At 51.5% G+C, this 11,544-nt stretch overlaps 1 protein-coding gene across 1 annotated transcript; it reads left to right on the top strand.

Annotated features, from left to right (window-relative positions):
* Window positions 1-4,781: 4,781 nt before the first annotated feature.
* Window positions 4,782-6,732, top strand: LOC101782226 (transcription factor MYB41). Its single transcript, XM_004957953.3, has 3 exons — window positions 4,782-5,112; window positions 5,207-5,336; window positions 5,499-6,732. The coding sequence occupies exons 1-3, from the start codon at window positions 4,980-4,982 to the stop codon at window positions 6,322-6,324; spliced, it is 1,089 nt and encodes a 362-aa protein (XP_004958010.1). The 5' UTR covers window positions 4,782-4,979; the 3' UTR covers window positions 6,325-6,732.
* The last annotated feature ends 4,812 nt before the right edge of the window (window positions 6,733-11,544 follow it).

Genomic DNA, 11,544 nt, shown 5'->3' with positions numbered 1-11,544 from the left:
TAGATGCAAGGTTCTTTTCATGAGATGATGTTCCTTCCCATAATGATGAGCTTCGAAAGAGTCGACGGGAAAATAGTGTGAATCCGTACCGTTAGTGGAGCAACTTGAGAACTTGCGGTTGCCTAATCTGGACTTAGCAGCCACTTCCTTAAACTAATACGGGTGCTTAGTTGGTGGCTAAGCTAAATTAGGGAGTGGCGTTCAGGTGCCTGCTGGTTGGATGACCAAGTCAATTAGCCCAAAACTGCCATTACAAGCATTCGATGTGATTTGACTCCTTTAGTTGCACGTTTGATGGAAGTGGATGAGATCTTCTCGTCTCCCCCGACCCTGTCTCCCTCTTGGATACATCACTGTTTCTTAAGCTACACTCTTTGTATCCTTTCCACCTTCCCTCTCCATCCTGTTTCAGGAATGCTGACCTAGGGTACATCTACTAATAGCTACTACTGATGCTATTTTCTTTCTTCTTTCTGATATAACAATCGTCCAAACGCACACACTGCACTAGCATACAAATTGTTCCCCCTATTAGCAGCAAAAGCCAATGCCTAGAATTGTGGAGGCCGCAGGTTGAATCTCCAATCTCACATAGTTTGGCCATCCATTTTCAGATGATTGTATTACCAGTCAGCTACATGAAAACCGTAACATGCAAGCTTATTAACAAATAGTTAAATAATATTGCAGCAACTCACGCTCCCCCTTTTATGACGTGCTTTTCCCACTTAGCTTAAAATTTCCCAAGAGGCTAGCTTCTAGAATAATTTTGCTACGTACTGATCTTTCAGCTTGCAGTCCTTTTTTCTGCTGTTCTGCTGACATTTGCAAAATTTTGCAGTCCTTTTTCATCTTTGAAATAGTCTTACTATTCCCTATAGGCCAGCCATCCAAATTAACTAATATAACAAGGCAATTTCGTTCTGTAACGTGTTAGTTTACCAGTAAAGTGCAAGTGTCCCAGTCATCCGTGTCTAGTTTAATTTTTCTTTTAATTTCGTCCGGGGAGGGGTGTGTGCGCGCATTGAACGGTCAAAACCTTAATCGAATATTGAAACATACCGCATGTACTGGCTTGTACAAGTGGACGTGTCTTTATGCCAAGCAATTATTGTGATCTTCTCGCCTCAAAGTCAACTGACATAGACACCGGAGGCTGCCGGGACACGCGTCGCTGTGGAACGGTGCTTATCACAGAGTTTTGGTGCGTGCAGCTAAGGCGGTTCGTGTCACAGGCTCACAGTAACTCCGTAGAAATTCCGCGGTAAACAGTAGTAGTTGTCTTCTTCTTCCGAACATGACTTGTAGCTAAAAAAGACTTAGTTTTCACCGAGTTAATTAACAAGTGGGCGCTATCCACCACGGATTGATTACATTCGAAACATATAATATTGTCGCGGTAAAAACATCACTTTACATTGGCACGCTAATCGTTCACGACGTGTACATTTGGATGGGATTTTCCTCTCTCTCGGTTGCCTTTTGCCTTCCCTCTCTGGTCGCTGTCACGTCCCTTTACGCCTCAGCTTTATTTACTCGGGCAAACTTTTTGACATTTTGGATTCCCGCTTTTAACTAACAAATATTATCTTTTGGTGAAGGAGCCTCTCGCGCCCTGCCGCGCACGGCGAGACACGCACGCCGCGCACGAGCGAGGCCGGATCACGGCAACTTTTCAACCGGAACACGTACCCGTCTCGGCGGATCGCGCTGGCCGCCGCGCGCTCACGGTCGTCGTCGACGATCCCCGGTGGTTTATTTCGATGCTCAAAACTTTTGGGAGGGTCGGAGCTACCAACACGAGGATGGTGGAGACGAGCCGCGCGGAGCCTTGTGGCTAGCGCGCGCGCGCTGGGTGAAACGGGTTTCTTTTTTGAAACATAGTGAAACGGGCTTCGCGTGCCCATTTTTCTGGGAGATCCTGTTCACGGCGCGGGCAGGGTACGTGGCGGTGGCTGGCGTACGGGTACGGCGCTGGGACGTTTGGTCGGCCGGGCGGCAGTGCCTGCCACGCTGGCAGCTCGCTGCAGGAATTAAAGGCGGGCAGGGCGGGCCCGGGCAGGCCAGGCTCCGCCGCTGCCATGGGCGCAGCGGGGGGCAGCCGGCAGCGCGAGCCATGCATGCATGCCCTGCGGCCTGCGCGCAGGTTTCGCGAGGGGGGATTGGCTATTTGGCTGGGTACGGGCGCGGGCGCGTGGGGGCCAGCGCTGCCCCGTGCCGTCAGCCGTCCAAGGTGGCAGGCGCCCCAGAGCCCGTCAACGCCAGGTGATGCGGAGAGGGGAAAAGGCACACAGGCGCACGGGGCCAAGGGAACGGTCCCGGATCCTTGTCGTTTGCTTGGAGCACCTGTGCGAAATTTGATCTTAACCGCCTTTAATCATGTTGTGTCTTTTCAGGCTATATAGTGTTTATTGGCTGCTTTTTCTCTCCCCTACTTGCTCATTTTGTTTTGGCCCGGAATTAGAAGTTACCCGCTCCATTTCAAATTATAGTTAGAGGTGCATCTTTGCAGAGGTACCCCTTCAAAGCAGTTCGGTACGACCCACTGCTGGTATTGCCACCGTATAACGTTATTGAGTATCGACCTGCCATGATATCAATATTGTCATGGTCAACCAATACTAGTGTACATGATTCCTATCAACTCATGTTCACCATTTGGAGTGGGGATCTCGACCTCTTGGTCAATGTACATCGCTTACTAGTTAGGACAGAACGTGACGGTGGCCTCTAATGCAAAGTTCTAAAATTCAATATGTTGGTAATTTTCATGGAGATATGGGGACCCTTTGGCAATTTTCCAAGAGGAGATATGCTGCCTCCACCCCCAAGTATATAACAAGGGTCAATTTGGATTAGAACCCATCGGCCGGCTTTTCCCTCAGATAAGGTTGGAGAGACTCATTCTTCCTAAGGCTCCTTCAAGGCTCTTAACTGGAGATTGGGTCATTTTTCCATACTAAAATGTGACTATAATTTTATTAATATTATATAATAAAAAGGACTTTTGTTTTGACTAAGTACCGATGAAAAGGATGCAAAAGTTTATTTTTTCTTAAACTAACCGATGGAAATCTATCTTGATATATGGTGCGGAAATTCTTCTTTTTTAATGGGGGACTTAAGAGCATCTCCAGCAGTTCCCTAATAAATGTTTCCCAATTACTAGTTAATGGGGATGTCCCAATATCACTTTCATTGTTATTGGGAGAGTTGCTTTTGTAGTCTCCCAATAATCACATCCCAATCATACTACCATATTGAGAGAGTCACAACTCTCCTTTATCTGGGGAGAGTTGGGGTGAATTATTGGTTTGTCCCGATAGTTATTGGGAAAAAGGTAAAGGTAAAGGGAGTGTTGTCGCACTATTTTTTTCACCAATTCTTCCAATATGGTAGTTGAATTGGGGAATATGGAACTGCTTCTTGCTGGTGTGTAACCTCCTTTATTAGGGAGCAACAAGTACCAATAGGTAGTCATTTCAAAATTTTCTTTTTACTAAAATAGTTTCTTCAATTGAGTTCACACACACATATACAGGCCCACGCAAAAAGTGCGTGCTGATGGCAAAAGGAGACCAATCTATTTTTGAACATTTCTCAACCACTACTTTAGGTTCCATATACTTGTTCTCTACTTTCTCCGCGATTAAGTCCCATCAAGGTTATGCCAAAAAGAGATCATAAATATCGAACCCACCGCACCCACCATCCGTTTTGTTAGTTTCTAGGGTATCATTTATTATTAGTTTTAGTTGTTGCTTATTTAGGGGTGCCAGCAGTTCTTATATACAGACCCTGTGGGAGAAAACATGACTGCTTGTAAACAGAAATTTAAAATCAACCAATCTCACATGAAACCATTTCGAATACAAATTTGTGGTTTTATAATCAATTATGATTTTTCAGAAAGGTAGTTGCCATTTCTTGGATGGCCAACACGGTCCGAATCACTGGCCTTGACATCCATCCATTACATTGACATTTTCCACAGCAAAGTTCCATTTAGCAGCGTTACGTTGCATGACTTTTGAGAAAGATCACGTAACATAACCAACAAGAACAGGGAGAAAAACAGATATTTTTTCTGACAAAGCTAAAAAATAGATATTTTAAACGGGGCTGACATACCCAACAAATTTGGCAGCACGGTTACAGTCCTGTGCGTGTGCGGTAACAAGCCTGGTCGGTAATCTTCTCCTATCGATCCAGCAGTAAAAAGGAGATTCTGTGAGCTTCGGGTCGATAGGCTCGAAGCGAGATTGTGCCCATGCATGGAGCCGATTAGCCGTGCCGTCGTATGGTAGGGTCGTTCTGTTCTGTTCTGCTCCACTGGTGTTCCTTGCCTTCTGGGAGCTGACGCTCTTGCTCAGAACGCTCGGCTAGCTAGCGCTGGACCTGCGGTGGGCCGGTGGCACAGCTGCCTGGTACGGGCAGCGCCAGCGGTTACTTTTCGGGACCGGGACCGGGAGGGGCGGAGGGCGATGCCCCTGCGTGTGCTCCAGCAACTTTTTTCACCCGATCGACGGACGGATGGGTGGATGCATCCTCCCGTCTGGCCGTCTCCTGGTGCCCGCCGAACGGAAGCTGAGCCGCTGTTCTGCGGCCCCGCTCCTCCGAAGGCCGTGGCCCGGGGGGCGCGGCTGGCAGCCACGTCGCGGGCGCTAAGCACAAAGGCCGGCACCGAATCCTGTTGACTTCCCACGCCCGGTCCCCGTCGCCCTCGCGCCCTTTATAAGCCATCCCCCCGCCCCCACCCCCTACTCGGATCTCCTGTCTGCTTCCTCAGTTTCATTTCACACCCCTGTAGCTGGACGACGCTCTCCCGGCCTGTCCGTCCTGTTCTCGCTCTCCTCCATCTGCTGCGCGCGGCTACAGCTAGCTGCGAGACAAACCGGGCCTTTTCCCTCGCTCCCCCGCCCTTCCACACGAGCTGCGTCGTCGTCGTCCTCCCGAGGTAGCGGCCGGTCGATCGATCCATGGGGCGCGCGCCGTGCTGCGAGAAGAGCGGGCTGAAGAAGGGGCCGTGGACGCCGGAGGAGGACGAGAAGCTCGTCGCCTACATCAAGAAGCACGGCCAGGGCAACTGGCGCACCCTCCCCAAGAATGCTGGTGAGCGCCCCGACCGATCGCCGTACATGCTGGCCGGACTCGGTTTAATTTTGTATATATGCTCACCTCGCTTGGTTGATCCTTGTCGTGGCAGGGCTCGCGCGGTGCGGGAAGAGCTGCCGGCTGCGGTGGACCAACTACCTGAGGCCGGACATCAAGCGCGGCCGCTTCTCCTTCGAGGAGGAGGAGACCATCATCCAGCTCCACAGCATCCTCGGCAACAAGTAAGCATCACAATCAAGTGATTTTTTTTCCTCCTCGCATCGACAGCTACTAGCTGGCATAGCTTCGCTGTTTCTGCTCTACTACTACGTACTAGCAGTAGTAGTAGGTAGGCGTACTAGTACGGTTTCTGATGGATGGGTGCATGATTGGCTGCTGGTCAGGTGGTCAGCGATCGCGGCGCGGCTGCCCGGGCGGACGGACAACGAGATCAAGAACTACTGGAACACGCACATCCGCAAGCGCCTGCTCCGCATGGGCATCGACCCCGTCACCCACGCCCCGCGCCTCGACCTCCTCGACCTCTCCGCGCTCCTCAAGCCCGCCGCATACTACCCCACGCAGGCCGACCTCGACGCGCTCCGCGCCTTCGAGCCGCTCGCCAGCTACCCGGACCTCCTCCGCCTCGCCTCCACCCTGCTCTCGTCGGGCTCGGCGGCCGCGCCCGCCGCGATCGGCGACCAGCAGCAGCTTCTGCCGTGGCTGCTGCAGGCGCAGATGGCGCAGGCGGCCGCCATGGCGCTGCCGCAGCAGGCCGACCATCAGTTCATGTCGCAGCAGCAGCAGCAGGCCGGAGCCGCGTGCCAAATGCCGGACCTGGTCCACGCGAACCCGATGGTGCAGCAGCAGCAGCTGGCGGCCGCCGCGCAACAGCAACAGCACCAGGACATGGCCGCGGCCGCCTGCAATAGCATGCAGGCGCCACCGTCCGGCTACGTGGACGGCCTGGACGTCCCGGCGCTGATGCAAATGGTCCAGCCCGACGCGTCGAACCTGCAGCAGTGGAGCAGCACGGTGACGAGCAGCAACAACAACAACGTCGGCTCCGGCGTGTCCACACCGTCGTCCAGCCCCGTGGCGGCCGGGTTGAATCACTCCGCCGCCTCCACCGCCACGACGTACGGCGGCGGCGCGAGCGCCAGCAGCGACGCCGCCGCGCTGTTCAGCATGCAGCTGTCGGAGCTCCTCGATGTGAGCGACTACATGTAACACACCCAGAAAATCCCACGGGACCCGACGATCCGTGGAAGCTAGGTCCAAGTCCAACACTTCATCTCGTACCACCGCAAGGAGCGAACGCATCGAAATCTATGTCATCATCAGGGACGCATTTTTGTACAGGATTATTGTTGCACCTCCTTTGTGCCAGTTCGTTCATGTGGTTACAGTTAGAAGCTTCAGTTCCCTTGAATTTCTTTCTCTCGGCTCACTGTAATTCTCGTCGTTTCAATTGGACGTGTGGTGCGTGTCAGTGTGGGGAACCACGGCGAAGGTGTCCTCGCATGATTGGTGGAGGCGGCCGCTGTCGCTCTCGCTCGCATCACCGCCTTGTCCCCAGCGAAGAAAAATTAGGGTTGCTTTTCTTAGAATGCTACTAGTTTATTCACCCTTGCTTTCTTTGGTTCCTTGTGTCACTGTGTGATTGGGGGCCCTGTGTGGCGCGAATATAAAAAAAGGAGAGAAAATCATCAAAAAAGGACGGGGAAATAAGCTTGAATAAGGACACCAGTAACTGTCATAGTCACATGATATAGGCAATAATTCTTTAAAATGGTTGAGAAAAACAGATCACTAGCTAGCACTGGTGTGGTGTGCAACGTAACTTAATGATTGCGGATGCTTGCCTGCTCCCTCTGATGAGCGGCGTACAATTGCATCGATCAACTGCTGACAAAATATAAACTATATATGTTGGACTCCTGTTGGGTTTTGTGACAAGTCAAGTAAATTTCCATCGATGGACACATTATTACTTTTCAAGTCGGATCGAGCTTGATATTTGTGTAGAATATTGTGTGGCTATGTTCACCAGGTAATGGATGGCTCATTTTGACACGACTTGCAATCTTGCATGTGCCTACGCGCGGCACATACAGTAGCTAGCTAGATGTACTACGGCCAATCTTCTGATACCAAGTGTGTATCGGAAGTGGCACACCGCAACTGACCTCTGATCGATACATTCATTTTGTCTCTTGGACGGTATCTACAAACGGAAAGTCAACGTTTGCATGCATGCACGTAATCGTGTACGTATAAACAAGCTTATTATCGCAGCTAATAAGATTTCCCCTTTGATTAAATCCGCGACGAATGCAGCCGCCATGACCTCGTCTTGAACTGCACATTGACGTGGAGTCTTCTCACGTATGTACTACTACGAGCAATTATCAGTACCCTTCTAGAGGCCTGTATTCACATGCATCAATGTGGAACATCTTGTTTGCCCTTCAAAAAAAAAAGTGGAACATCTTGGCCTCTTAGGTACCATGAGCTAGACTTCTTCTTTCTTATATTAACAGCTCCATTTTTTGCAAATTATACCCCTTCTTTCATTTAGTTAGAATAAGCTTTTGACCAACAATTAATCTATTAATACACAATGTTACTGTCATTAGATTTGTATTAAAAATACTTTCTAAATATTATACTTTTTATATAACATAAATAAATTATTAATAGAGTAGTTATGTGTCAAAGGTTTGTCCTAATAATGAAACGAAGGATGTCCTGTAAATAAAAATGGAGAAAAAAATAGGAAGCAAATTGACGTGGCAACTATGCCTATTGTAGCATTGTAGGGTTTCTATATATGATTAGTATTTCTTCCATCCTAAATTACTATCCATTTTAATTTTTCTTAAAAATTTATATATTTAGGTACATAATAAATATCTTAAAAAATAAAATAAATAATAATTTGGGACAGAGAGGGTACTCGCTAGAGCGAGGCCTGGTCCGTGAATATGAGTTTGATCAATACTAATGATTATAACAAATAGTGTCATCAGTGTGGAGTTAATTCAGTTACGTGTTACTACTAGCTACAGTAACTAGCTGGTTGACCACCTTACCTCTAATTGTCACGTGTTTTTATAACATTTATGATATAGGTTGGTCAAGTCCAGTGACTGGGTATGCACCAAAAGCTGTAACTAGAGGACAAAATAAAGCGTAATGATAAAGTTGTGATTGAGGGATAAGGATGCTAGCGAGGGAGAGTGAAAATGTGAAATCCGAGAGAAAGTAAAAAGCTTGGAATTGGTGCAGCATGACGTGTGTCAGTGCGCAAGAGGGTACAAATCGACGTGTGGATGCCGGCGGACTGCTGTTGCCAGAGGGGTGTACGTACTCGGTACTCCGTTCGTACTAGTGGATCGTTTCGACCCGAGAGGCCGAGACCGTGTCACGTCGCTCACGTGTAGAAAAAGGATCGAGCAGCAGGCCGGGCAGCCGCTAGCCACACGCACGGCCGGCGGAGCGAGAGAACAAAGTAGCGTTCCTGCTGTGAGGTCGCCGTAGTGGTACGCCCGCCGCATGCATCCGTTCCGGCGCCGGCGATAGGGGTGTGTACGTGCAGCGATGCGCGGTCCTCTCACCGCCGTCGCGGTCTGTGTGCGTGCGTACGGGCCCGCGCGACCGTCGCGATCGCGGCATGCTCCGTCGCCGCGCGGTGGCGTGGCTGGCCGGTTTCGTCGCGTCGCGGCCGTCCGGCGCGCCTCGGCGGGGACGCGTGGGCTGCCACCTCCGCGCGCGGCCTCGGCCGTCGCTGTCGCCTCCCCCGGCCCCAATCTGCCAATCATATACGCGGCTGACTTCCCCCCATCGGGTCGACACGGATGGACGACGTACGGGCCGGCGCCTCATAGGCTCATACATCACCTCGATCGCTTCGCCGCCGCCCGCGGCGTCGCGTCGTGCAGTTTCTGTGGGCGTAGTACTACTCCGCTAGCCAAGGCACGGCGTGTGCTAGTTACAGCTGTTTGAATGAATCGTCCAGACGGAGTGGTACTACAGAATTACCACGAAAACTCTCCCCTTATTACCTGCTGCTTCAATTCGCCGCCGCCTGATGGTGATAGATGGCGACGGTCATGATCGGGGGCAATTGTGCGCGACGACGTTCATCCAATCATGTCAAAGTATGTGACACGCTTCTCTTTGAAACCAAGGAGGTACGTGCCACACGTACTTGCCGAGGTGATCGTCCGTTCGACCTCGATAGCGCACGTAGAGGGAAGGGAGATCTGGTGATAGGACGGCCGGCCGCTCGGCCGTGTACATCAGTACATGTACATGCATGGAAGGACGGCTTGAATCGCGCATTTATGTATACCCATGCACGGGACCATCACGACTACTCTACTGCATGTAAGCATGACGGCACACGTACGTACGCAAGACGGCACCAGTCGCCCGTACGCTCCGTTCTCCACGTTACGTCTACGCACTACAAACAGTTGGTTTGACCGGAGCTGTAGTGTTTGTACACTTGTGCGCCTGTACAGCGCTCGGCCAGCTCGCCTCGACGAAACCCCTCCCTGCCGCAGAAACGCGCAGCGCAGGCTCCGAATTCGGGCCAGGACCACGGCGACACGCGCGCATAGGTGGCCCGAAAGCGATCTGCACGAGCCGGTCCCGCCGGCGTCCGTCCCCTCTCGGCGCGGCCTTGTAGGGCTACCATCCACCAGCTAGCAGCGTGCAGCCGCGCCCCATACGTCGCTGTACGTGCCTGCGGGCTGCGCCCGCTCTGCGCGGTTTGACCTGCGGGCCGGCCCGGCCGGAGAGCAGACAGGGAGGAGCAGAAGAAACTGCGGGAGGCAGGCGGCGCGGCGCTAGCACTCGATCGGGATCAGGACTGATCGAGGAAGGATGCTACGGAGGGGGGCCGCGCGTCGCTTTCCCGGGAGTAAATACGCTACGGCTCGGTCACGGTGCGAGTTCACCGCGGGCGTGTGTGACAGCAGCGCGTAGTAGCGCCGCTCTTGCCGCCCAGGCGGTGGCGTTTTTGACCTGTGGGCGATCCGCGCGGCCCCCCGTTTCCAGGCCCCCCGCCGACCACGGAAACGGCCGCGGGGATCCGTGACCCGTGCCCTGTCTCGCACGGGGTGAAAGCCACGCGGCCTCCCGGGCCACACGACGTCCCGACCCGGGGGACCGGGGGTACCAAACCAAAAGTTCCGTTTTGTCTGTCCTCTATCGCGGCATGGCGCTCAAATATCCTTTCGCTTTTCGTTGTGACCGGACCGGCCTAGCTAGTCGGACCTGTAGCACGTGCATCCCGAGTGTTGGTGCTACTAATAGCTAGTACTAGGCTGACCACGTAGTGCTGCTACGCGTGAAGCGTGCATGCATGAAGATCGCGCGGGAGAGGTTGCTCGAAGCAGTGGAATCATTGACCGACGCGGCCATGCATCCCACACATAGCAAGATGTGCTTCACTAGGAATTTAGGTAGGGAACATGAGAATTCGTACTGCATAGGACAGGGGTTCATACCTTATTACCACTAGGAACTTTGTTGGAACGAACTCTGTAGGTTCATATGCTCTCGAGTGTCGTCTTTCGAAAGAAAAAAAATATGCTCGACTGTCACGTCGAAATTGAAGAGATCAAGAGAACACACACTTTATTCTTCAAACTATTCTCTGTCTGTCCTTGGCGGCCGGAAAGGCAGCTGTGCTGCCATATGCCCATGCCTATTGCATTGGCTGTCGACGTACTGTGTGACAAACTGCCAATACGCGTGGCACGTGCGATGCGTGCAAGCGAGGAACGCTACAGAAAACGCCTTTTCGACCTTGGTGCAAATCTGAAAACACTCTGCACATTATTTTTTTTTTGAAACTTTGAAACACTCTGCACATGATAACGACGAAAGAAGCAGCCTCGGGTCTGTTCGCTTCAGCTTATTCAGTCGGTTTATCAACTCAACCACCAAACAGTATTTTTCTCTCACAAGAAATCAGTCGTTTCAGCTTTTCAGCCGGCTTATAAGCTGAAAAGAACAGGCCCCGACGTCGATCGCTCGCTCAAAATGGCACTGTGGGCCTTGTGGTCAAACGAGGCCACAATGCAGCTGCACCAGCAGCAGCACGTTTGATTCTTCGCTGCATATATATGCGTCCATGGCTACGCTTTTGTCAGGCAGATGATGGCGGTCTCCTGGTGTTCCTGGAGGCTGGATCGAGCTATGGGGGCGTTTTCTTCCCGTGTCTTATTTTTAGCACGTGTCACATCGAATGTTTAGATACTAATTAGGAGTAGTAAACGTAGACTATTTACAGAACCAATTACATAAGTGGAATCTTAACCTGCGAGATGAATCTATTAAGCATAATTAAACCTAGTGTGTCCACCATTGTCTATTGTACTATGCGATTAAACCAACTAAGCTCGAGCATAGCTCAAACTTAGTAACAGGAACAGG

This window comes from Setaria italica, chromosome II (assembly GCF_000263155.2).
Source record: "Setaria italica strain Yugu1 chromosome II, Setaria_italica_v2.0, whole genome shotgun sequence".
Lineage (NCBI taxonomy): Eukaryota > Viridiplantae > Streptophyta > Magnoliopsida > Poales > Poaceae > Setaria > Setaria italica.
Note: the sequence above shows the minus strand (reverse complement) of the source record. Positions and strands in the feature narration are given on the sequence as shown.

Bases quoted from the DNA above. Each gene is read 5' to 3' on its own strand.
- LOC101782226 (XM_004957953.3), top strand. From the start codon at position 4,980: ATGGGGCGCGCGCCGTGCTGCGAGAAGAGCGGGCTGAAGAAGGGGCCG. The intron at 5,113-5,206 runs GTGAGCGCCCCG...TTGTCGTGGCAG, and splicing joins CACCCTCCCCAAGAATGCTG to GGCTCGCGCGGTGCGGGAAG. The intron at 5,337-5,498 runs GTAAGCATCACA...GCTGCTGGTCAG, and splicing joins CACAGCATCCTCGGCAACAA to GTGGTCAGCGATCGCGGCGC.